Consider the following 23,584-nt stretch of genomic DNA (forward strand, 5'->3'; position numbering starts at 1 on the left):
TGAGCAGATATCCCAATGTGTCTGCATGACATGTGTTTCCAACTAAAGAGACCCCTTCTGTATTCCTTATTCCTACTATATATGACACCCCAAACCCCAAATATAAGCAAAGGTATGTGACTGGTCTGACCCTGGCAAAGTTACACTGTTTAAAAAAAAAAAAGAGTCAGTGTTTATAAACAGGTATAAATTACAATGGCCCTTTTTCTTTTTCAAGAATGGGTATAAAGAGCTGCTTCCACCTGGATGCTCTGATTTGTGCCCCATCCACGGTCTCAAGTTCCTCCTGGCTGTGTAGCTAGCATGTTCTCCCTAAGTGGTTCTGCCTTAGTCACTGTGATTCTAAACTCCCTGCCCCACCCCCCCTCCCAGTGATGCCTCTTGACAAAATTACTCTTTCTGTACTCACACAATGGAAACAGAAGAGATGAAAGGCCCCGGGGATGAAGACAGTGCAGGTCTCAAGCTGAACCACTGCTAAGCACAACCTGAACTTTTCTGCCTCTCTTCGCTTGGCTGAGTTCCTCTCCGGACTCAGGGTAGAGTGATGAGCCTGGCATAGGAGGTTTAGGACCCAGGGGGCGCCTTTCAGCCGAGAGAGAGGCAAAAAAAAAAAAAAAAAAAAAAAAAAAACCACCTCGCTGCAGCAAGCTGGCTGGGAAGCTCCCAGTTCTAAAGAGAGGCTGTTTACCAGAAGAGCATAACAAGGGCAGGTCTGACTGCAAGGCTGGGAACGGGAGGCAGAGCCGCCGCCAAGGGGACCCCCGTTGGACCCTGGTTGGTCAGTCACCTGCAGGACGAAGGAGGTGAGGATGCTGTTGGCCTGGCTGCAAACAATCCTCGTCGTCAGCAACATGCTCCTGGCAAAAGCCTATGGATCTGGAGGTGAGATTACTATCTTTCCTTTTTGCAGCAACTTAATGAAGCAGAAAGGGTAGAGCTCCCTATTTCCCAAGCAGGAAGGAAGATGACAGGAAACGAAGCTTTTAGCAGGTTCCTGTTGTCCCATGAAAGCCTTCCCCCCCCCCCCCTTTCTCCTTTCCCTGCCAGGAGCTTGCAGCTCCATCTTTGCCATTAAGAACAAAGGCAAGTAGCCACTTTCTCTTTCCTTTTCCTTGCTTGTGGCTCATGAGTGGATGGAACTTGGGGGTTCACCTCCCCTACTCCTAAGTACTGTTCTTTACAGGGGCTTTGCACGGTGTCACCAGAGCGCAGGCCCTCCTCCCCAAGCCCCTTCCTGCTGAGGGGAGTGGGAGTTTGTAGTCACATCCAGGCAGCGATGAGGCAGGTTCCCTCTGTCTGAGGCTCTCTTTTCCGTGACTGAATCAAGGCTTTTGTAGAATTATCTTGGGAGGGAGTGTTGCCTGTGGAAGTGTGGCCACATCCGCGGAGAAGGGAACATCAGAGTTTATGTAACGTGGAATGACAACACAGGCATGGATTTCGGGTCCGGCTGCCCACCGACCGAAAACTTCCACCGTCTCCACAGAGACCTGAACCCAGGGCTCCCCAGCACCCTCCTGCAAACTGGCCACAAGTTGCAGAGCAACAACCCCTTGCACTTGTGCAGTGCTTTCCGGCTTACGAAAGAGAAAGAAAAGAAAAGAAAAAAAGCTAATACTGAGCGTTGGGGGCCGGGCACCGGCTGGGGGCTCTTCACGCGCTCTCCCTCCCTTCTCTTTCCGGCCTCACAACAGCCCTGCGAGGCAGGCGGGGTTTTCCACGTGAGGGCAGCGTCTCCCAGCTGGGATGGGCGTGGGCTCCCCTGCCCGCCACTCAGTGTCCTGTTCGGGGGACGACTCTTCCTCACAGGCTGCTTCTGGGACAACGGCCACCTGTACCGGGCGGACCAGCCCTCTCCCGCGCCGGGCCTCCTCTGCCTCAACTGGCTGGACGCGCAGAGCGGCCCGGTATCTGCCCCCGAGTCGGGTGAGTGACTGTCCCCGGAGGCAGGCCTCGGGCGGGTGGGCCGGAGGCGGCTGCGTCCCGGCCCCGGCCCATGACGCCTTCTTTCCCCTCCCAGGCGCCGGCAACCACAGCTACTGCCGGAACCCGGACCAGGACCCACGTGGGCCCTGGTGCTACGTCAGCGGCGAGGCCGGCGCTCCCGAGAAGCGGCCTTGCAAGGACCTGCGCTGCCCAGGTACCCCGCCCGGGACGCCGTGCCCAGGGGGGGCCAGAGCGCCGGCAGCGCACGTGCGGCCGCGCGACGCCGGCCGGCCCCGCCCCGCCCCAGGCCGTCCGATTGGCCAGGGCTGTCTCCAGGCCGCGGGGCCCGAAGCCCATTGGCCGGCGCCGCCGCCTGGAATGAGCTCATCCTCCGCGAGCGCCTAGTAAACAACCGTGGGCGGCGAGGCCCAGCCCCTCGGCCGAGCTCCCTGCCCCATGCACCACCCCGGGAGGAGCCGCAGAGTCGCGCGTCCCGGGTCCACGCCCTTAGTGAGAACCTGGGCGTTTACGGACCTCTTGTGGAGCGTCTGCTGTGTGCTAGGCACTCTGCTCACATACCCCCCCGCCATCCCCAAGAACCAGTTTGGGGTTCTGAGCCTCAAAGAGAAGTTCAGCAATTTACCAAAGGCAGTGGCAGGGTCCAGGTTTGAATCCAAGTTTCTCAGACTCCATAGTGCAGACTTGTGGCTCCCAGCGCAGCAAGACGATTCTCTAGGATTAAATGGGATATGTAAATATATAACATAGGGATTGGCATAAAGCTTAGGCTCAACAAACCTGAGCTGCTCAGAGGAGTCATGGATTGTTTCCTGGCATAGAGGGGGGACCCGTGGAGGCGGTGGCAGCTGAGCTGGGCCTTGGAAGATGGCAAGGATTTGAGCATATGAAGATGTGGGAGGCAGGAGAGGCCCTTTCTCATAGCCTTCCCCTCACTTCTGCCTCGTCCCAGCTATGGTGCAGCCCTTAGGCCTGGTCTTGCCCCTAATTCTTGAAATCAGTGCATTCTAAGGTGGGCCCCCTCGTCTACCCCCAAACTCAAGACACTTTCTGATGAGAGCTGTTTCCCACTTCACCTCCAGAGACCTCTTTCCAGAGCCCGCCAACCTCTACAACAGAAACCGAGGAGGTGTCTGAAGTGCCAGGAGGAGACGAGGTGCAGGTGTTTGCTCCTGCCAACACCCTGCCTGCCCAGAGCGAGGCTGCTGCCGTGCAGCAAGTGATTGGGATCAGCCAGCGGGTGCGGGTGAACTCCAAGGAGAAAAAGGACCTGGGAACCCTGGGTATGACTGCCCACCCCTGTCCTTGTTGGATTTATTGAGAAATATTGGCTGATTATCTGGGGTGGAGATAATGGTATACCTTGTGTCCTGTCCTTGGCAGGCTACGTGCTGGGCGTTACCATGATGGTGATCATCATCGGCATTGGAGCTGGCATTGTCCTCGGTTACACCTACAAGAGGTCAGTAGCTTCTCTTCTGAGCTCTCTGAGAGAGGAGAGGAAGGTCCACAAAGTCAAAGCAGACTCCTTTGTGGCATTTTTACCCATAAAGGAAGTGAGGTGTTGGAAGAGGAAAACCAGCTCAAGATGTAGAGACTTGGTTCTAGTCTTTACCAGGTGACCTTGGACAAACCCTTTCCTTTGGTGCCTTTACTCCTTACCCAAAAGCCTCCTGAGGTAGGGGTTCTTGTTCCCCATTTTACAAGTGAGGAAGCCTTCATCAGAAAGATGAAGTAAGCTTGCTCAAGGTTATACTGCCTGGGAGTGGCTGGATTCAAACCCAGCTCTTTTGACACCACATTCCCTGCTGTCTAATCCAGCGTGCCTGGTGTGGAAGTGAGTGGCCCTGCAGAAATCAGGCTGGGCTCTCATTGCAGGGACCCTGAGATTGAATTCTTTCTGTGAGTTATAAAATTCTGCTACTAGAAAAAGTTCCCAGCCACTGCTTTTGCATTTGGGGCTTGAATGTCCTGAGCCATAAGCAGTGGGATCTCCTTTAGGACAGGAGGAAGGAAGTGAGTAAGAGGATAGGGAGTCTGTTAGCTACTCTACACCACATATGAGAAAGCCAGAGAGGCTACCTGGGAAACTCAGGGACATGACCTGTGGCTGGGACAGCAGGAGGAGGAATGCTTATTTTGAAAGGTCCCCTGAGTTGCCATGTGGAAAAGGCTCTCAAAGCCAGTGACGGATGCATGATGATAAGCCAGAGTTATGCCCGTTTTTACAGCACTGGCTAACTCTGGGAAAATTATTTGCAAAATCTTGGGCAAAATTAGGGGATTTGACTTCTAGTCCAGAGTATGTGTGATGTTTCTTTTCTATGGTCTGGGAAGCCTTCCTATATAAGGGAAGTGATGTGGTGGCCTGCATTTTCCAGTGGTGAAGACCACGTCTGAGCCCACAGCCCCAGTGGGTCACCCAGCATTAAATAAACTGAGGTGTCGTTAGGGCAATGTAGTCAGCCTCCTCATTTTCCAGATGGAAAAGGGGAAGTGTTGGGTAAGAATAATAACAACAATAGCAGCAGTAGCGAACATTTACCAGAGGCCAGGCACTGCTTCAAATGATACCCACACTTTAACTCAATCCTCGCAATCACCCCTTATGAGGTAAATGCTGTTATTATCCCCAGTTTACAGATTAGAAAACTGAGGCAAGAGAGGATATGTACCTTGCTTGAGGTCACACACCTAGCATTTGGTGGAGTTAAGTCTTAGCCCTGCCACTAACTAGTGATCTGTGTGACTTTGGGCAAGTTGCTTCTGTTTGCTACTCCAGGGCACTGCTGTAGCTGAGGCATGCGACTGCCTGGCCCATAGTAAGTGGTCAGTAAACCATAGCTATTTTTCTTTTCTGTAAAATGTGGGTACTGCACTAGCACTCTCCGGGCCCCAATGCTTCTCTGATCGTCTTTGATTCAGGAAGCACAGGTTCAGAGAGGGGAAGTATTGACCTGAGAGTGTCTCCTGACTCCCAGTGCAAGGTTGCTGCTCTCAGTGGGATGGTTGACGTTGCAGGTCCAGGGGCACCTGCTTGTCATTTCAGAGTCAGAGGAAGTGATGGGGAGGCCCTGGTTACAGTTCGTAGTCAGACCCAGACTGTGTTGGCTGAGTCTAGCTGTTGAAATATTTCCTCCTTCCTCAGCCACTGGATAGCAGTTGGCTCTCCTCCAATCCTGTGACAGTGTCCAGGTCTCCAGGTGCGTGAACTGACTGCTAAACGTCCTTAATTGCAAGCTCAGTTCTCAGGCCCAATGAGGAAGCTAAGCCTTTTTCTTCTAGATTTGTTCCTTCAGGCTGTCACAGGATTGCCCCAAGGCCTTGTATTTATTTTCCTGTAAACTCAGGGCGAGGTACCAAGTCACCTTACTCCCTGTCACTAACCATTGGACCACCCCTTCCCTTGGCAAAAGTGCTCTGAGCACAGACTGTACAACAGGAAACCACATGTGGGCTGGAGGCAAGCTCTCAGCCCCCATCTCTCCCCAGAGTCAGAAAACAGAGTGTTCTGGAAAGTGCTGTTGAGCACAGGTCCTGCTACTTCCCTGCACCTCCGTTTCTTGTTTCTTATCTGTTCAGTGGAGCGTATCCCCACTCCACACACGCACACACGTACCCACCCCAGATTACCATTAAGTATTATGTGTAAACAGTAGAACACCAATCAGGTTAAATAACCACTAGCTGCCAGCATTTATTGCATGCTTTCTTAATAAGCGAGACACCACTGAATGCCCTTCCCTGATGATCACGCCCAAGCCTCAGGACCACACTAGAAGGACCACTTTTACACCGTTTTACAGTGAGGAGCTGAGAGCCAGAGAAGTCAAGTGCTATGTCCAAGCTACATAGCTAATAAGGTGTAGACGTCTAAGGATTGCCAGTATCTCCCTAAAGTCCAGTGAGGCCCAGGAACTTCATGCCAATTTGCATTGGATTGCATAGGACAGTAGGAAAAATTTGGAACTTTCAAAATAAAATAGCTGGGTTTAAAAGTTAAAAGAACCAGGATCTAGTTCTGGAACACACATTTCTGGGTGTGACAGTGGACAAGTCATTTACCTTCTCTGATTTCCTCATATGTAAAATAGGGGCAGGAGGTTAGTGATGATACTCCCAGCTCTAATGTTGCCTAAAAAAAGACAATATTACCTGGTGGTGGCTGCAGGCAGTACTGGGTTCAAATCCCAAATCCACCATTTGCTTGAATAAATGATTAAACCTCTCTGCATCTGCCTTCCCATCTCTGAAACAGAGATCCTAATAGATGCCACATAGGTTTGTTGTGAGGATGAAATTAGTGTAGTTTGGGCAGACAGTTGGTGTTTCTAACCTTAGCTGCCTTGAGGAACTTGTCCTGAGCAGCAGTGTGGCACAGCACCGCTTCTGACTGGGAAGGGAGCAGTGGCTCAGTTACATAATAATTTGAAGGAACCCGTGTTACCTGAAGGAGGTCTTGGGTGCCTCCAGTAACCCCCCCCAAAGAGGATGTCAGACACAGGCAGCAGCTCCATCCACACCTGCTCCCTCTGGCCAGCCCAGCTCCTGGTCCTGGCCCCGGGGCAGTCAGGATAGAATTACTGCAAGCCATGAGCCCCCCTATCCCCCTCCCCACAAAGGCCAGGGAGAGAGCTTTCCCCTGGCCAGGAGGGGCGGGCAGGTACCAGGCTTCCTCTCAGGGGAGGCAGGGCGGCAGGTGGGGGCGGTGAGGGCTCAGCCTGGCAGGTCTTTGTCCTGGTTGTCTGGGCCACAAGGTTCAGGTGGCCAGTCTGCAGCTCCCTGCCCCTGCCACTGCCCCTGCAGCGTCTGTGCTCTGGCTCTGGAGGGAGTATTTATTTTCTGATACAAAGGCAAGGGAAAAACTGTAAGTCAACACCACTCTGCCTGCTTAAGAGAGGAGCTGAGTCAGTGAATAAGTCTTTTGTTCTTTCTTGGCTGCCAGACAACAGCGTGGCTGCCCCCACTACCCACAAAAGGTGGTGAGAAGGGGCTGAGCCGCCTGGTGGTCAGTGCAGCAGGCCTGCTGGCCACTCTCACCCCTCAGAAGGGGCTGGGGGCAGCCACCACACCTCCAGGACTCATAGGCACCATTAACAGGAAGCACTTGGGGTTGGGTGTGTTTTGAGGCTTCTAAACGGAAGAGACTGTCATCCAGATGAGTCCCAGCACCTACTTCCTTCACTACCCTTGGCTGCTCTTCCAGCCTGGCTCTGCCCCATTAATCCAAATTGATTTTTTCCCCCTAAAGCAGCAGTACCCAACCTTTTTGGCACCAGGCACCAGTTTCATGGAAGACAGTTTTTCCACGGACGGGGGTGGAGGTGGGTGCGGTGGTTCAGGCAGTAATGCGAGTGATGGGGAGCGGCAGATGAAGCTTCGGCTCATTTGCCCGCTGCTCACCTCCTGCTGTGCGGCCCGGTTCCTAACAGGTCACAGACCGATACCAGTCCACAGCCTGGGGGTTGGGGACCCCTGCCCTAAAGACTTGTGTATGGGGCTTCCCTGGTGGCGCAGTGGTTGAGAGTCCGCCTGCCGATGCAAGGGACACAGGTTCGTGCCCCGGTCCGGGAAGATCCCACATGCTGCGGAGCGGCTGGGCCCGTGAGCCATGGCCGCTGAGCCTGCGCTCCGCAACGGGAGAGGCCACAACAGTGAGAGGCCTGTGTACCACAAAAAAAAAAAAAAAAAAAAAGACCTGTGTATGATGTAGCCCTGACCATTATCAACAGCTCGGCTGACCACAGCTGGATGCTTGATAAAGGAGGTAGGTGAGGAAAGCAGGCCTTTGGAGTCAGACTCCAAAGCCTCACTTTCTTCTATAAAATGTGGGTGATATTTGCAATCTTGCAAAGTTGGGTGGAAGTTGAACAAAGATGGTGCATGTATAAAGTGTGTGGCATCCAGTAGGTGCATAGGTAGCTCTTCTCATGCTGGATGATGGGAAGGCCATTTCCTGGCACCTTAGTGAGTCCTCAGGAAGCATGAGTTCCTGCTTTCCCTCTTCCTCCAGCCCCTCAGATTTTGAAATTCAGGCCTGGACCAAGACTCTTGGCATATACTCTGCTTCTTTTGTAAATGGCCTTTTGGTCTTCTGCTGGCTTGGGGGCTCCCTTAATAAAATTAAACCCAGACCTTCCAAGTTTCTCCCTACATGGGCAGACTTGAAGAATCTAGCATTTTGTTTTATTACAGAGGTAGGTGTTTTTTTTTGATGCGGCGGCAGCTGTAACCAATGAGCAGTGCCCAGGGGCAAAGTGAATTTCAGGCTGTGAGTGGGGATGCACTTGGTCCAGACCGCCCTGTCCTCATGGCCCTCCATGGCCGCTCTGGGTACTCTGGGAGGTCCTCTGCTGTGGGGGTTGGTGGTGTCCAGTACAGAGCCTGATGAGGATGGGTAGGAGCTGCAGGCTTACACATTCAGAAACTCGGCCACCCAGGGTGAGTCAGGGAGATGAGCTTACAGGTTTGCCTTCTGTGACCTTACAGTGAGAAATAGGGAGTCAGGGCACATGTCATGTGTGGGATCTCACAGAATGTTAGGGTCCGTGGAGGTTATCAAGTCCAACTCCTTGTTTTACAGATGATGAAATGAAGGCCCCAAGAGAAGGGGATTGGCTGAGGTCACACAAATAATACTTACCTTGGCTGGTCAGTAGGAGAGTTCCCTTGGGAACCCAGATTAAGATAACGTTGCTTGGTGATTCAAGTTGTATTCAGGGCAAATCATAACAGCCTTCTATGAGTTTTACAGCAGTTCCACTGTATTTGAAATGCTTTCCCATCCATTATCTTATTTGGAGGCAGATATTATCCCCATTTCACAGATGAGGAAACCAAGGCTCCCCGAGGCCAAGTGTCACACAGCCAAGGCTGGGCTGCTCCAAGTACAGACAGCTGGTTTATTTAAAGACAGTTGTGAGATACCTGTGCCAGCTCTTCCCTGTCCAGCCCCTGCTGTTTTCTCAGTGTTACTCTCCAGTCTCCGGACACTTTTGTCATCGCACCTCACATGGTGATGGGTGTGTAATCCATCTGATCTCAACAGTCTCCCCAGGGAGTCTGAAGCAGGCCTGTGTTGCTGCACCAAGTCATCCATTGGCTACTTGTTTCAAGGCCTCTTTGGGGTGGGCTCCTTGCAGGAAGATTTCCTCTGACAGTTGAGCCCACGTGTCTAGTTGCTGTGTCAGACGATGCTGATCTGCGTGCTGGGGGCTGGTTCTGGTGTGCAGTGTGCTAGGCACACACCAAGCCCTTTGGCTTGCAGTGGGGGTGGCCTGGTCCCATGGGGTGGGCAGAACATGTGCAGCTGGAAGCCTGGGTGTGTGAGTCCCTGCCCCACTGTTTCTTTGGGGGTGACCCTGATAGGGTCAGAACTTCTCTTGAGCATCAGCCTGAGTCTGACAGACTTGGGTTTGAGCCCACCATGTCATTCGGAGAGTTCAGTTTCTCTGGACTTATTTCTTCATCTATAAAATGAATGATAAGACCCAATTGTTAGGGTTCAGAATGAAGTGAGATAATGCTCGTAAAGCTCTTAGCATGGAGCGAGCACTTCATGTGAGTGAAATGGGGCAATAATACCAGGGCCTGATTGGGTCACTGAGCACCATGAGAATTGGAAGGCGTGTGAAAACTCAGGGTCCCATGGTCATTGTCTCCCATTGACCTGAGCAGCCCTCAGAATCCCTTTTGGCCCCTGCATGGTCCCTGTTTTTAGCCAGGGCTCACAGCTTCTGGAAATTTTGGATAAGATGTCTCAGAACAGGATGGTCAGGTCAGTTTTATGGACAATTTTATAGGTGAGGGCTGAAAATTCTCTGGGTCTTGTGGCACCTTGGGTTGAAAAAGCAAAACTCCGCCTTGCTTTAAGAGTCTCTTTTCTACACAGTATCTTCATTGAGCCCCACTGCAGCTGTGTGAGGTTCATGCAGATGAGGTTTAGGGGCTCCTTACTGAGTTAAGGCAGTCTGGCAGAACAGAAATCTAGGCCATGAGCCACTGACTGTCTGTGACCATGGCCAGCCCCTGCCCCTACTGGGCCTCAAGATGCCACCTTAGGAGCAGAGCTGTGCAGGAGGCACAGCCTAAACGCTTCCCTCTTCTCCTGTCAGGGGCAAGGACCTGAAAGAGCAGCATGAGCGGAAGGTGTGTGAGAGGGAGATGCAACGAATCACCCTGCCCTTGTCTGCCTTCACCAACCCCACCTGTGAGATCGTGGATGAGAAGACCATTGTGGTCCACGCCAGCCAGACTCCAGTTGACCTTCAGGAGGGCAGTGCCCCCCTCATGGGCCAAGTGGGCACTCCAGGCGCCTGAGCCCCCCATGATGGGCAGGAGCCCATGCAGACACTGGTGCAGGACCGCCTACCCACCTACAGCTGGGAGGATCTACACTTTTTGTTGTGGTTAAAATCCCCCACTTATTTTCTTGGTTTGTTTTTGGTGAATCCTAAGACAAGCAGGTGGCACTGTGGGCTGAGAGTGAGGCTGGGTGGGGTCCTACCAATGCTTTTTCTCCATCCCATGGAGCAGGATTTTGCCTGTGGATGGAGGCAGCGGCAGTCCCCGCAGCAGTGCTGCCAACAGGGGCTTCCAGTGCCCCAGAACTGAACCAGGGATGGACAGGGAGCTCCCCCAGCTCCTCTGTGCTTTATTGTCCAAGATGGCCTCAGTCTCTGCCTCCCCATGTGTTCTCCTTGGGCTTGAGTGGTGCACACTGTTATTCACAGTTCAGGTCATGTAGGTCGAGAGGCGGTGTTTAAAAAAGATATTTAGTTTTTTAAATATTTGGGATGCAATTCCCTGCAGACCTCTGAGAAATGGAAATGAGTCTGTATGAAAGTCAGAACTGTGGGATGAGAACGGGATCTAGGCGGGGGGCTGCTGGCAGTGATGTGCCTTGACAACCGTGGGCTGGGCCCAGGGACTCTTCCTGTTTTGAAAGGAAAGGAAGGGAAGAATCACACTGAACATTCCACTTAGGAAGAGGGTAAAGAAGGATCTGCAGCTGCCTCAGGCCACAGGAGCTGAGTGGACCTGGGGTGCCCCAAATGGTCTCTCTTTGGGCTGGACAGTGACCTCTCCTCATTCTTCAGAGGTGAGACAGCAGCCAGCTAACCTATGGGAATGACACTGTGGGTGAGGCCTTGTGAACTGCTTCTGAGAGGTTAACCTGGAAACCCACTCAGAGGCAGGTGATGGAGGGCTTCAGGACTTGGCGCCTGCCTTGACCCAAATCTGCAGGTGGCTCTGTAGCCTCTAGGCCAGCGCCTTCCTGTGGGGTCAACAGGGCAAGGGCCACAACCCCTAACTTGTAAAATAATCATAGAACCACTGGAAGGGACCTCAGGATTCCCGAAGCCTTTTGGAAAGAGGGGCCAAAAATGGAAACTGACATTCAGGGTCACAGAAGAAGCTACCAGCACAGCCAGCCCTGAGGCCCTGATATCACACTCGGAGGCCTTAGCACTGCTTCCCGTCCACAGAGCTTCCTTCCCAAAGCCCTGCCATTGCCTCACATGGAGAGGGGTTAGTGGGGCCCAGTCTCTCCAGCAGGCTGTTCCTGGAAGTGATTTACTGAGGGGACCTAGGCCTCAGGGGGTCCCTTGTTGGTAGTGATGCAGAAGAGAACATTACTGGTTTCTACTTTTCTATAAAAGCATTTCTCTGTGTACATGTTTTATATACCTCATTCTGACACCTGCCTATAAAGTGCAGGAAATTGCTCTGCATTTGACTTATATAAATAAAAAAAAAAATGACTCCATATTGCCAAGTTTTTGTGGGGTATCAGCACCCTTCTCCCAAAAGTTGGGAAGTTTTTGGTTACCTTGTCAACACCTGCATGGCAAGCTCTGGCTCTGTTCTTCACTCGGGCCCTGCACCTAGGAGGCAGCAGCAGCTGGATGGTTGGGAACTGCAGCCTCCGTGTTTGGGCATCACCATCAGGAGCTTTTCAGGTCGAAGCTGCAGGAAAGAGGGTGTGTGACATCCCAAAGGAGGTTGGTCACTGCAAATCTTCTCCCCATCAGCATTCCTTCCGAGGTGGAGATAGTTAAAACGAACATCCAGGCAGCCCCTGGCAGGGGCTGGAGACGGGGTGGGAGATAGTTAAAACGAACATCCAGGCAGCCCCTGGCAGGGGCTGGAGACGGGGTGATAGGTGGTGGTGCTGTAGCAGCCGAAGGAGGGATAGGTGTGTAGATGGGGGAAGAGTCTCCAGGCTCCCAGGAGCAGTTCTGGGCTGTGGAAGGTCCCTGCGTGGGTGACTCCTAGGGCTCCAGAAGAAGCTACCAATGGGAGTTCGTTGGGTTTTTTTAGCAGGGATTTAGCAGTAGGTTCTCAGCCTCTAGGAACACTTAGGGTGACCTCTGCCCATACCCAGACACTGCTCTATACTTCTAGAAGCAATGGGCACCCTAGAGCATCAGTTGTTCCAGGAACCAGATCCTGCCCTTCAGTTGGACTCCAGCTTTTGGGGAAATCACCTTTGGGTATGTGGATGCCTAGTGTGCCCAGGATCCTACAAGCCAGATCGCAACATCTTGCCCAGCCGTCACCCTCCATGACAGACCCCATGTGCAGAACCAAGAAACAGGTCTCCCCTTGAGCACTTGCAGGGTAACATCAGGGGTGGGGGTGACTTGCATGCATTTCTTCCCTTAATGAAGGTGGCACCCAGCCCTGCAGAGAGGACTCCAGGATAGCCTGGCTATGGGAGCGCACGGATGTCAAAGGGCGGCAGTGTATGGCCCTGAAGGGATGACTCAGCCAGGAGGTGGGAACCAGACCTGCTGCAAGGCCAGGGCTGCCTCAGGTGGGTCGTGCACATTCTCTGGAGCAGGTTGGTGTCTGTGTAAGGAGGGGAATCAGAGGTGGGGGGCACGAGAAGTCCCTGCCGTAGGGTCAAAGTGGCCAGCACACCCTCCATGTGCATCTGCCTGAACCAGGCTGCAAGTCACTTTCTCACTCTCAGCATGGTCGGTTATGTTAACTGCTTAATTTATTTGGTCTGCTTGATGGCCCCGCTTGGGCCCACCCCCCCCACACTTGTGGGGACCACTGAGGCACCAGCAGCCACACAATGCTGGCCTTCCCGCTGCCGGGAGCCCAGGACTCGACCCTATAGCGAACCTGCACACTCCACACTTAAGTATGGTCTAGACAGCAAGGAAACTCTGGCCAGAGGTGACATCTAGTCCCACAACTCATCAGGTCTATGTACAGCATTTCACATAACACCCCACAGATATAACAAGATAGTCTGAACAGCAACCGTTCTCTGCATCACTCCCACCCGCCTCCTCCCCCCACCCCCAATATAACCACCATCGCAGTGAGATCCCAAACCCACTCCTAATCTGTTAAATATGGTGCAAGGTCACACGTATGGGGAGGCAAATCTACTTCTATTAAAGACCCCCAACCCAGCTCTGGAAGCCAGGGTAGAGGGTGTCCCCTGGGCTTTTCAGCACCCATAGCTGTGAGCTGTGGCTCAGGAGGCTGGGGCCAGGAGCTCATGAGCTGGGCCAGCCAACATGGGAGGCAGAAGCCAGAGAGCCCGGCTTGGGGAGATGTCCCTCCCAGCACCTCCGCTCTGGGACTCTGCCACCACCTCTTTGCCACCCAAGCTGCTGCCTGGATCAGGCACAGTGAGGGGTGAGCATCGGCTGCCACCAGGACAGGGCCGGGAGACTGCTGAGATTCCCAGCACCCTGCCCCATACACTGGGCCTGCGACCAGCCACACTGTCCTCCAGAGCCCACCTAGCAAAATCCCAGGCTCCTGAGGTGCCCACCAGGGTGTGAGTGACAGCAGCCAGGATACTAGAGCTTTCTAGCAGGCAGGGCCTCTTTCCTTCCAGCCCCAGCCTATTCCTGCACTTGTGGCTGACTGCTTGTGGGAGGCAGAAAGGAAATTCCCAGCCAGTCTCCAGCAGGTCAGTTTGAGAACACCAGCAGAAGCTCCCCCTTGAGCTGATGTGGCGCCTGGGCCTGGGAGGTGAACAGAAACCAGCTCTTCCCCTGACTCCTGGCCGGACCCACTACAAACTGACTAAGGGACCCTTCAAAACCTACTCCCTGACCCTGCCCAGGGGAGGGCGGGATGTGGCGTGGAAGGGGGTAGCACCACTGTCACTTCACATCCTTGGATGGCCACTCACTCCGCCATGCTCCCATGAGAAGTCCTTCTGCACCAGCTGGACCAGAGGCTTCAGAGCCCACAGGCAGGTACACCTGGGATCCTGCCCAGCAGGTCCAGGTCGCAATGATTAGTGTAAGCAAGAGCCTCCCGGAATCCACTGCCCGGGAGTTCCCAAGTGGTCATGAGTAACAGATTCCTCCTGGCACAGGGACCAGGCTTTTTTTTTGTTAGTTAGTTTGTTTTCTTCTTCACAGCTTTCAGGCAAGTGTTGGATTTACAGACAGTAACCAGGCCCCAGAACCTGTGAAGGTGGCTTCCCTGGTGCTGTACCCGCTCGCCTCCTGGGGAGGTAGTAGGGATGGTCGGTTCTGCTTCTAAACAAGCTGCCAATCCACAGGAAGCGCGGAAGGCCCTGCCCACAGCAGGGATGGGGCACAGAGGGGGCAGTGCTGGCTGTGGAACGCCCCCCCGCAGGGGGCTGGGCCAGGGCTAGGGGGGCGAGTCCCGGGTCAGGCCATATTGCACGGTCACAGTGTGGTCCAGCTCCTCCAGCTCTGCAGGCAGCGGGATGCCCAGGTCCCCAAGGTACAGGGAGAGGGCCTCAAAGGAGTCCTCCAGTTTGGAGAATGCTGGTCTAGAAAGAAAAGGAGTTGGAGACAGGTGAGATATGGGGGTGGTGGCCGGGGGAGAGAAAGGGTGGCACAGAAGGCACCCAGGCCTGCGGGTCCACTGCTCCCTGGGTGTCTGACCTTGGGCAAGCCCCTTAACCTTGGTGTACCTCTGTGGGAAACAGGGGTCATGTAACTGCGTAGGCTGTTGCTGTAAAGATGAGAGATAATAACACTGGGAGAAGGCCGGTCAGGCTTGAGGGGGCAGCTCAAAAAAAACAAGTCCAGGAGAAAAAAAGCCCATCCCAGGTCTTGGAGAAAATGCAACCATCACAGGTGGGACTGGACTAAGTACGCTTTTAGATCCTTTCCAGTCCTCAGACTGTTTCCACATCAATGGATCTGCCCCGGGAGGGGCATTTCATAGACTCTGGTAGCCCTTCCCTAGGAGTAAAGCAAACGCCTGGCTCCTAGTGCCCTGGAGACAGCTCAGCTGCCCGGGAACCTGACACCTCAGGCTTACTCTCCCACCTCCTCAATTCTGCTTAGATATCTTGTCACCTTCTTGGCAAGGCCTACTCTGATCACTGTGTTAAAAATTATAACTTGCACCCTATACAATCCTCTTTCCTCGGCTTGACTCCTTTTTCCATAGCATCTATCACTTCCTCATATTCAACAGTTTGTCATATCTATTGTTTATCACTTCCCCTTGTTAGAATATGAGTCCCCGGAGAGCAGACCTCTTGGTTTTTTTCACTGCAGCATCCCAGAGCTTATGAGAACAGCGTCTGGCACACGGTAGGCACTCAGTAATATTGTCTGAATTAGAGACAGACATTTAGAATGACTGAGAAGAGATATTAGCAAACGAATATTGTGTGGCTTAACATTTTCTCCTCGTGCTCTTGTTCTGGTGTGACTGAAGGATTTTGGTCCTTTGGTCCATGAAGGAACAAGATTCAGAGCCTCCCACCAGCAAATCCCAAGTCTAAAGTGGACCTTTGGAAATCATTTAAAAATAAAGGTTATGTGCCAACTGGTTATCTTGGGGGGGATGGAGCTGGGGAGTGGGGAGTGCTGAGGGGCACACTGCTCAGAAGATTATAGAAAACGTATACTTCCTGTCCTATATATTTTGGTAATGTTTGAATTTGTTTTTTAAAAGAAACATAATTTTTGATAGCAGAAGCACAAAGGTTCTAGTTTTCTTTCTTTTTTCTTTTTTTTGTGGTACGCGGGCCTCTCACTGTTGTGGCCTCTCCCATTGCAGAGCATAGGCTCCGGACGCACAGGCTCAGTGGCCATGGCTCACAGGCCTATCTGCTCTGCGGCATGTGGGATCTTCCCAGACCAGGGCACGAACCTGTGTCCCCTGCATCAGCAGGTGGACTCGCAACCACTGCGCCACCAGGGAAGCCCAGGTTCTAGTTTCCTAATGCACGAACTTAACAAGACTCAGAATAACTTTGGTAATAATGAAGGCTATGACCTGAGAAGAATAAAGGTAATTTTAAAAGATTTCTTTAAAGGAAGAAAATGGCTAAACGCATAAAGATGCACACAGCAGTTAACACCTATTGTAAGGAGAAACTGGAAAAACCTGAACATCTACATTATGTATATTATGTGTTCATACTGTCTCCTAGTGAATTTCACAGTCAACAAAAATGATAATCTGGAATACTGGGTAGTGACAAAATACAGAGCAAAATGTAAAACTTTTCTCTATTTGACATTATAAATGTACAAAAAATATGTATTTGGACATGGACGTGGGAATATGGAAACATGGAGAGACTTATGCTGTTAGCATGGTGTAGCTTTGGGTGAATTTCCTGCTGTTAAAGTTTCTTTTAACAGCTGTCTCTGGGTTATATCCAGGTCACTTGCTACGATATCCACGTCTCCCGTCCCCTTGACTGGCATGTTAGGGTTGTCAGGTGGCTTTGGTGGTCGACAGCCATCCTTGAACTCAAGGCTTTTGCCACCCCAGTTCCTGGGAAGGGCTTGGGGATGGCTGAAGGCAGGGGTGAGCATCCCAGGACCATGCGGGTTGGGGGACAGGAGTGGATACCAACCTGCTCTCGGGCTCCAGTCTACAGCAGATGGCGGCCAGGGGGAAGAAAGCTGGGGGGCAGTCCGTGGGGACAAACTTCTCCCAGAAGAGCTTCACGTTGAGGCCGAAGTCCAGTGTTCGGGGCAGGCAATCAGGATCTGCATACACCTGCCCGATGATCTGCAGTTGGGCAGACAGTGGTCAGGAATGGGCTGCTGAGGTGCAGCCGCATGGCAGGGGAGGGGCATGCTGGTGTGTGGACAGGACAGGAAGGATGGTCAGAAGAGGGAGGTAAAAACCAAGCTTGGAGGGCTCCCCCTCACCCGTTTCTCCAAATCTTGCTAATCCAGACTTGTCTCTCGACTGAGAGTGTGGTTACTGAGGAGGGTTCGGAAGAGGCCTCACTGCAGCAGAAGCACAATATTCCCAACTGGCCTCTGGAGGGGCAGCTTCCACACACCCGACCCTGCCCTGCTCTGTCCCCTTCTGTCTGTGTCCCCTGCCAGAGTTTAGGCCCTGAGAAGGTTGGTGCTGGGTCTGATTCAAGTCTGAAACCCTTTGGCTCCAGACCAGTGCTTTGTACACAGTAGGTGCTCAAGTGATCTCTGTTAGATAACTTTTTTTTTTTTGTGGTACGCGGGCTTCTCACTGTTGTGGCCTCTCCCGTTGCAGAGCACAGGCTCTGGATGGTCAGGCTCAGCAGCCATGGCTCACGGGCCCAGCCGCTCCACGGCATGTGGGATCTTCCCAGACCAGGGCACAAACCTGTGTCCCCTGCATCGGCAGGCAGATTCTCAACCACTGTGCCACCAGGGAAGCCCAGAGAGCAATATTTTAAAAATCCTTCCTTCATTATTCCAACCGTCCCTCTTATCTCCTCTACCACATCTCACTCCGTGGGAAGCACAGAAGGCTTTGGATGTATGTACTCGACTCAGTGCTTCAAGACAGACTGAGCTAAGCTCCTGAGGGCAGGACTCTTTCCGTGACTCACTCTGCACCCCACAGAGTCCAGCGTTGTGCCACATGGGCCAGCGCTTCCTGGAGTGGCTGCTTCTCCTTGTTGGGCTGAGGGTGGGGGCAGCACGAGTGCCTGGGGAAGGTGGCACAGAGGGAAAGGCTACATCTGGCCCAAGAGATAGAAGGACAACCTCCTGCTCTTCCTGGTGAGGTTTCGTGTCCCTCCCACCCCCTTACTGGCCGTGTGACCAAGAGCAAGCCACTGCCCCTTTCTGAGCGTCAGCTTCCTCACCTGAATAAGCCTGGCCCAATTCTTCTCATGGCACCAATGAGACTCGAAGGTGTCAACAGATCTGTGATAAACTACACAACCCTCCACTGGTGTTGATTTTATGGCAAGCTACTCATCTTAGGACGAGAAGGAGCCCCAGTTCTGACTAGGGGGCCGAGCTGCTGGGCCTGCTGCCTCAGGCCTGGCCTCCATGCCGGAGCTCACCTCACAGAGGACGATCCCAAAAGAGAAGACATCCACGGTCTCGTCGTAGCTCTTTCCTTGGGGAACATAGGAGAGCAGGCTATTAGGTTTAGTCCCTTCTCTGCTCTGCACTGAGTCTAGAGCCAGGTCATGCCACAGCCAAGAAACAGGGTTAGAATAGGTTCTGTGTGGATGCCCCAAAGGCTGCCCTGGATAGACACCATCTGAAAATCACCTTTCCTCAGTCCTGGGTGGGCTGCCTTGGAGAGATCTTGTGAAACAACACTGCCCAGGATGAAACTGCATGGGATAGTGAAAGAGAATTGGACCAGGGTTCATATAGACCCTGACACTGCCTGCTGTGTGCTCCTGGGCAGATTCCTGAACCTCTCTAGGCTGCAGACTCCAGAAAGGGTTGTATTGGACCATTTCTGAGGCCTCACAGCCCTGTGTGGTTCAAGAATCCCAGTGAGCATCTCTGGCTGGTTTGAGCATTATCCACAAGGGGGCACCACACTTCAGTTCTCAGCATGGAGAGAGAAGAAAAGGCAATAAACAGCCTGAGCTCTCAGCTACCGTTGGGGCACAAAAGCCACAGTCAGACCTCAGCGTGGGCCCAGAATGGGGCACTGGCCAGCTCGCAGGCCTGAGCTCTGGGAGGGAGGAGTTTATGAGGTCCAGCCTAGCAGGGGATAAAAACCATCTAGCCCTCAGCTCTGGGTACCTGGCCTTACACTTCATAGGCTTCCCCTGAAGCCCCCAGGGCTTTGCTGAGAGATGCGGCCCCACCTCCCCTCCGGGGTGTCAGGACTCACCATTCAGCATCTCAGGGGCCATCCAGTAGGGGTTTCCCACCACCGTGTAGCGTTTCTTGCGATCACTCTTGCGCAAGGTACGCTTCTTGGTGGTGGCCTTCTCCACTGGGGGCTTCTTCCTCTCCTCGACTATGAGCCGTGACAGCCCAAAGTCTGCCACCACCACGGTCTTGTCCTGGGAGGACAAGGGCCAGGTTAGCACTTGGTGGGGACATTCCCAAAAGCAGCCACTGGGAAGGGGAGAAAAGGAGTGTAGCAAAGGGGTGTCTTAGCGAACGGGGCTCGGCATTTGTTTTTTCACTGTCTGCTCTCTGCACAGAGCAGGCTCCCCAGGCCTGGGGGTGTTCTCAGCAGAGGCACTGGAGCCTGGAGGGGTAAGGCTCTGGGACCCGGAGAGTGGAACTCAGAGGCAGGACAGAGGATTTCTTTTGTTTTGTGTTTTTCTCATCCTGCCTTGTTCCCAGAAAGATTTAAGGCTGAGGCTAGAACCAGGATAAGTCAGAAAAAGACAAGGTGGAGGCATTCAGTGGGGGGGACATAGGGGAGATAAGCTCTTCAAACAGCTACAAGGCAGTCATGTGGAAAAAGGATTAAGACTGTTTGGTGTAAGTCCAGAGGGCACAGCCAGGGGCCAGTAAGTGGACACCCAGGAAGCCACACTGGAAGTCAACAGGAGTAGTAACATTGTAACAGCCAAAGCTGACCAGCGAGGGGGACGGAGGCTGGCCCCAAACCAGTCACTGTGAATTTACTAGCTCTGTGGCTTCAGGCTGAGGCTTCAGGTGCCAAGGCTGTAAAACGGGGTCCTCAGTGAGTTGCTTTCACCATCACAGGGCAAAACCAGGAAAAGTGACAGGGCTGTATGTACAGTTAAGGAACTTCTCAAGTCCCTTCTAACCAAAGGATTTCAAAGCTGCTACTGGGAGGAGGTGGGATTCGTCTGCATGTGTTAGGAAGCCCCTGGAAGACAGAGGAGGGCACTGGAGGCAGCAGGAGGGGCAAGACAGGAGCCCTAGGTGATACCTCTGGTCTAAAGCAATCGGGGACAGTCTCCCTGGTGACAAGGAGGCCAGGAGGACCGCCCTGGGGAGGCCCAGAGTGGTGGGACATACCAGCTTGATGAGGCAGTTGTGCGAGTTCAGATCCCGGTGGATGATACACATGGAATGCAAATAGGCCTGGAACAGAAGTATGAGCTGAGGCCAATGGGCAGTTAATCAACCAGATGGTGACTCTGAAACTGGGGGCCACAGAAGCTGCTCTTTTCCCAGGTCATCCCCACCCGGACTCCAGAGCCCTCCTGCTGTCACTCCCTTGTCCCAATGCCAACAGAAAGCCAAAGGCCGCTGGGGCTTCCCCTCTCCCTGATGCCATCTCCTGCCCATCCTCTGTTCACTGACCCAACCCAGTGGATGCTCTCTCCTCAAGTCTCCAACTCCACTGGGCCCTGGCCCTTGCAAGCCTCCATCCCCTCTACCCACTTTACTTAGATGCCCCACCTGGGTGCATTGCTCCTGCCCCCTCACACCCCCACCCTCACCCCAGTCTCTGGCTTTAGCCACTCTGGATCCTTCCTGCTGTGAAAGGGCAAATGGCCTCCTCCTGGTCCAGCTGGCTCTGTGTTCCCAACATCCCCCTCCCCTGAGACTCAGCATCCTCCCTGCTCTCTGTCTACACTGAGACACTCCCTGTGGTCTAGTGGTGAGGATTCGGTGCCCTCACTTTGACCTCTCTCTATCCAAACGTTTCCAAACTGGTCTCAACTTGCTATTTCCCCCCTCCAGGCCTCCACCCCTCTGGCTCTTGTCACCCTGGAGCCACTTCCTTTTCCTTCCCTTCCCCAGCAAGAGTGGAAGGAGCCACCCCCCAGCCCCCCGCAGCCCCCACAGCACTTCTTCCGTCCCCTGGGCTCATGGAGCTGCTCGCACGCCCAGGGAGCTCTTCCTGACCTGCCTGCCACCACTCCTCCGAGGCTGCCCATGCCTCTCCCAAGACACCTGCTCTCCAGACACCTGCCTTTTCCTTCCAGCCTCCTCAATGTCAGCGCCCCTCAAAGCCACCTTCTCTTCACTGCTGACCCCCACGAACCACCAGCACATCAGCCTCAGCAGATGTCTAGCCTATCCTAGCTCTACCCAAATCCGTCTCCCGACCATCACTCCCCCCCCACCCCGCCCCCGGCGGTCTGGTAAACGACACCACTGTTCTTCTAGGCACCTCATGGTGCCCCGGGCCCACCTCCCCTCCCCACCCCTGCTCCCTCACTACCAACCAACCAGTCTCCATTCTGACCCCACCCTGCCTCCCAGTCTCCTGGTCCCACAGCCCCACTGTAATTCAGAAACCTGGAAGGTTTCATGACTCCCGACCCAGGTCTCCTTGCCTTGAGTTCTCCTAACTCCCCACCAACCTACTGACCACACCAGAGTCACCTTCAAAACAGCACAGCTCTGGTCATGAAATGTTCTTGCTTAAAAATCTTGTATGTGTGTCTTTTTGGCTTCCTAAATAAAGTCCGGACTCCTTAGCTTAAACACAGGGATTTTAATGTCACCCCTGTCTAAGACTGTCTTCGTGGACCCCACATAGAACAGCAGGCATTAAAATCTCAGGCTTGGGGGTCAGACCAACTGACCCAAGCTCCTAGCTCCATCCCTTTGTAGCTCAGCTTCTCATCAGGAACCAGGGCTGTCATGAGGGGTGCTAGTCCCTCAGCTCAGTGCCCTGCTTGGAGAAAGCACTCAGCAGTTGTCACTGTCCCCATCGCTGTGACTGGCACTATTCTTTCCCAGTGAAACAGACTATTTCCTCCTCTCTCCTCCCAGCTCTTTGCTGCTCTCATCACCCCAACATTGGGGCCTGTCTGCCAAGAGGAACTTTCATGCAATTCTGACCCATCCTTCAGGGCTCAACTAGAACACAATTCCCACTTCTCTGATTTCCTGGGCAGTGAGGTTCTCTGCTTTCTCCAAGGGCCCTCAGCACCTGGACGCCCCTGTGACAGCAGGGCCAGGCCACCTCGTGCTAGTTTGCTTCTCCAGTTCGCCTTGCCCATACCCTGTTTGCTCTTGAAGATTGGGAATTCTTTGAGAGTAGAGTTGTAAGCTGACAACAGCCAGCTGTGGGCAATTTTCACTGGCACAGAGAGAAGCTTTATAAGCAGTTGCTGAAGGACCCAGCCCATGCAGGCTGCCCAGGACAGGGTCTCTGCCTTTCAGTGCCTGCCCGCCATCCCTGCACCTCTCCTGACCCCCCACTCCCAATACCCCTGCTCCACTGGCAGGGCTGTGGGTAGGACTCACCATTCCAGAGGCGATGCCTTTGGCAAAGCTGACCTTCTGCTGCCAGGGGAATGGGTCCTACAGGATGGAGGAATGCCCATCAGAGGCTTCTGGGCCCTGTCCCACTTGTGGTCCGGGCCCTGTGGGTCAACATGATCTGCCAGCAAACCCTCCCTACCTGTGCCCAGTCCCACCCAGCATGGCCCTTCGTAGGCAAAGCAGTGGGCCTCTCTGGCCATCATGGTTCCAGAGTACTGGTGACACAGGTGTCCCACAGACAACCCACCAAGGCTCTCGGGAACTTTCGGGGTGGCGCGCTCACCACGCTGCGCAGAAAGTCCTTCAGCGTGCCCCCCTCGATGTACTCCGTCAGCAGGTTCAGCTTCTTGTCCTTGTACAGCACGCCGATGAACTTGAGCACGTTGGGGTGGTCCAGGCTGCGCATCACCTTCACCTGAAGGAAGGGAGGCCAAGGAGGGCAGGTGGTTTCTTTCTCACCCCTTCTCTCCAGGGAGTCAGCTTGACAAATGTGACCTGCATCTCCCACCCCCTATCTCATGTACTGCAGAAGAAGGCCCCAGGTGGATGGGAATGGCCTCCCAGGCCTCACCCCTGGGACCCTGCCTTTCTAGGAGCTGCATCAGGGGAACTGGAGTAGGAGGACCCAAGGCCTGGAGTGCAGCGCCCAGTAGAGCAATGGAGAGAGGTGGGAGAACGGTGTCAACATTCAAGGTGCCAGGCTCCCCCGGCACGGCGTTCAGGTGGGGTCACAGCATCGAGCTGCACTGAACTGGTCTGTGTTCATGTCCATCACCCCACACTCCACGAGCTCCTCTGAACCACATCTCGCTGTACCCAGATCATGCTGTCTTTAGTGTTTGTTGCACAAATAATTATGCTGTAATTTAGAGGGGGCAGGGACGTTCCTCCAAATGATTTTTTCTGCCTTAAGAAAGTGACTCCAAACTAAGTTTCCTCTTGAAATCTTTTTTTTTTTTTTTTGGTGCCAAAAGCCGGGATTGAAACCATTATTTAGTAACAACTTCTCTCTTCCAACACTGACATCAAACTCCTAACCCCCACACTCCCCTTCTTACCTCAGTCAGAAAAGTCTTCTGTGTCTCCTCGTCACATCGAATCAACTCCTTCATGACCATCACTTTGCCCGTGGCTTTGTGTGTCACCTAAAAGGAGGGTGACTGTTACTGGTACAGAGACCAGAGGTGGTTCTGGGGAACTGTGTGAAAATAGATGTAACTGGCCATCCCATCCACTGGAGGACACACTGAAGT

General features: G+C 53.5%; 2 protein-coding genes across 5 annotated transcripts in view; one reads left to right on the forward strand and one right to left on the reverse strand.

Moving 5' to 3' along the window:
• The first annotated feature begins 416 nt into the window (after positions 1-416).
• Positions 417-11,715, forward strand: PIK3IP1 (phosphoinositide-3-kinase interacting protein 1). Its single transcript, XM_059040174.2, has 6 exons — positions 417-885; positions 1,813-1,929; positions 2,024-2,143; positions 3,030-3,230; positions 3,331-3,409; positions 10,062-11,715. Exons 1-6 carry the CDS (start codon positions 813-815, stop codon positions 10,264-10,266), a joined length of 795 nt encoding a protein of 264 aa, XP_058896157.1. The 5' UTR covers positions 417-812; the 3' UTR covers positions 10,267-11,715.
• Positions 11,716-12,930: 1,215 nt separating this feature from the next.
• The window catches only part of LOC131742379 (E3 ubiquitin-protein ligase RNF185), an 87,250-nt gene continuing 76,596 nt past the window's right edge, over positions 12,931-23,584 (reverse strand). For all 4 annotated transcript variants that reach the window (XM_059040132.2, XM_059040133.2, XM_059040135.2 and 1 more), the window contains 8 exons: positions 23,390-23,476; positions 22,615-22,746; positions 22,314-22,370; positions 20,124-20,189; positions 19,012-19,186; positions 18,218-18,273; positions 16,784-16,941; positions 12,931-14,728 (listed from right to left, as the gene is read on the reverse strand). In XM_059040132.2, the coding sequence (XP_058896115.1) occupies positions 14,584-14,728; positions 16,784-16,941; positions 18,218-18,273; positions 19,012-19,186; positions 20,124-20,189; positions 22,314-22,370; positions 22,615-22,746; positions 23,390-23,476 (876 nt within the window). In that variant the 3' untranslated portion in view covers positions 12,931-14,583. The remainder of the gene's footprint in view (positions 14,729-16,783; positions 16,942-18,217; positions 18,274-19,011; positions 19,187-20,123; positions 20,190-22,313; positions 22,371-22,614; positions 22,747-23,389; positions 23,477-23,584) is intronic.

Source organism: Kogia breviceps, chromosome 15 (genome assembly GCF_026419965.1).
Source record: "Kogia breviceps isolate mKogBre1 chromosome 15, mKogBre1 haplotype 1, whole genome shotgun sequence".
In the NCBI taxonomy this organism is placed as follows: domain Eukaryota; kingdom Metazoa; phylum Chordata; class Mammalia; order Artiodactyla; family Physeteridae; genus Kogia; species Kogia breviceps.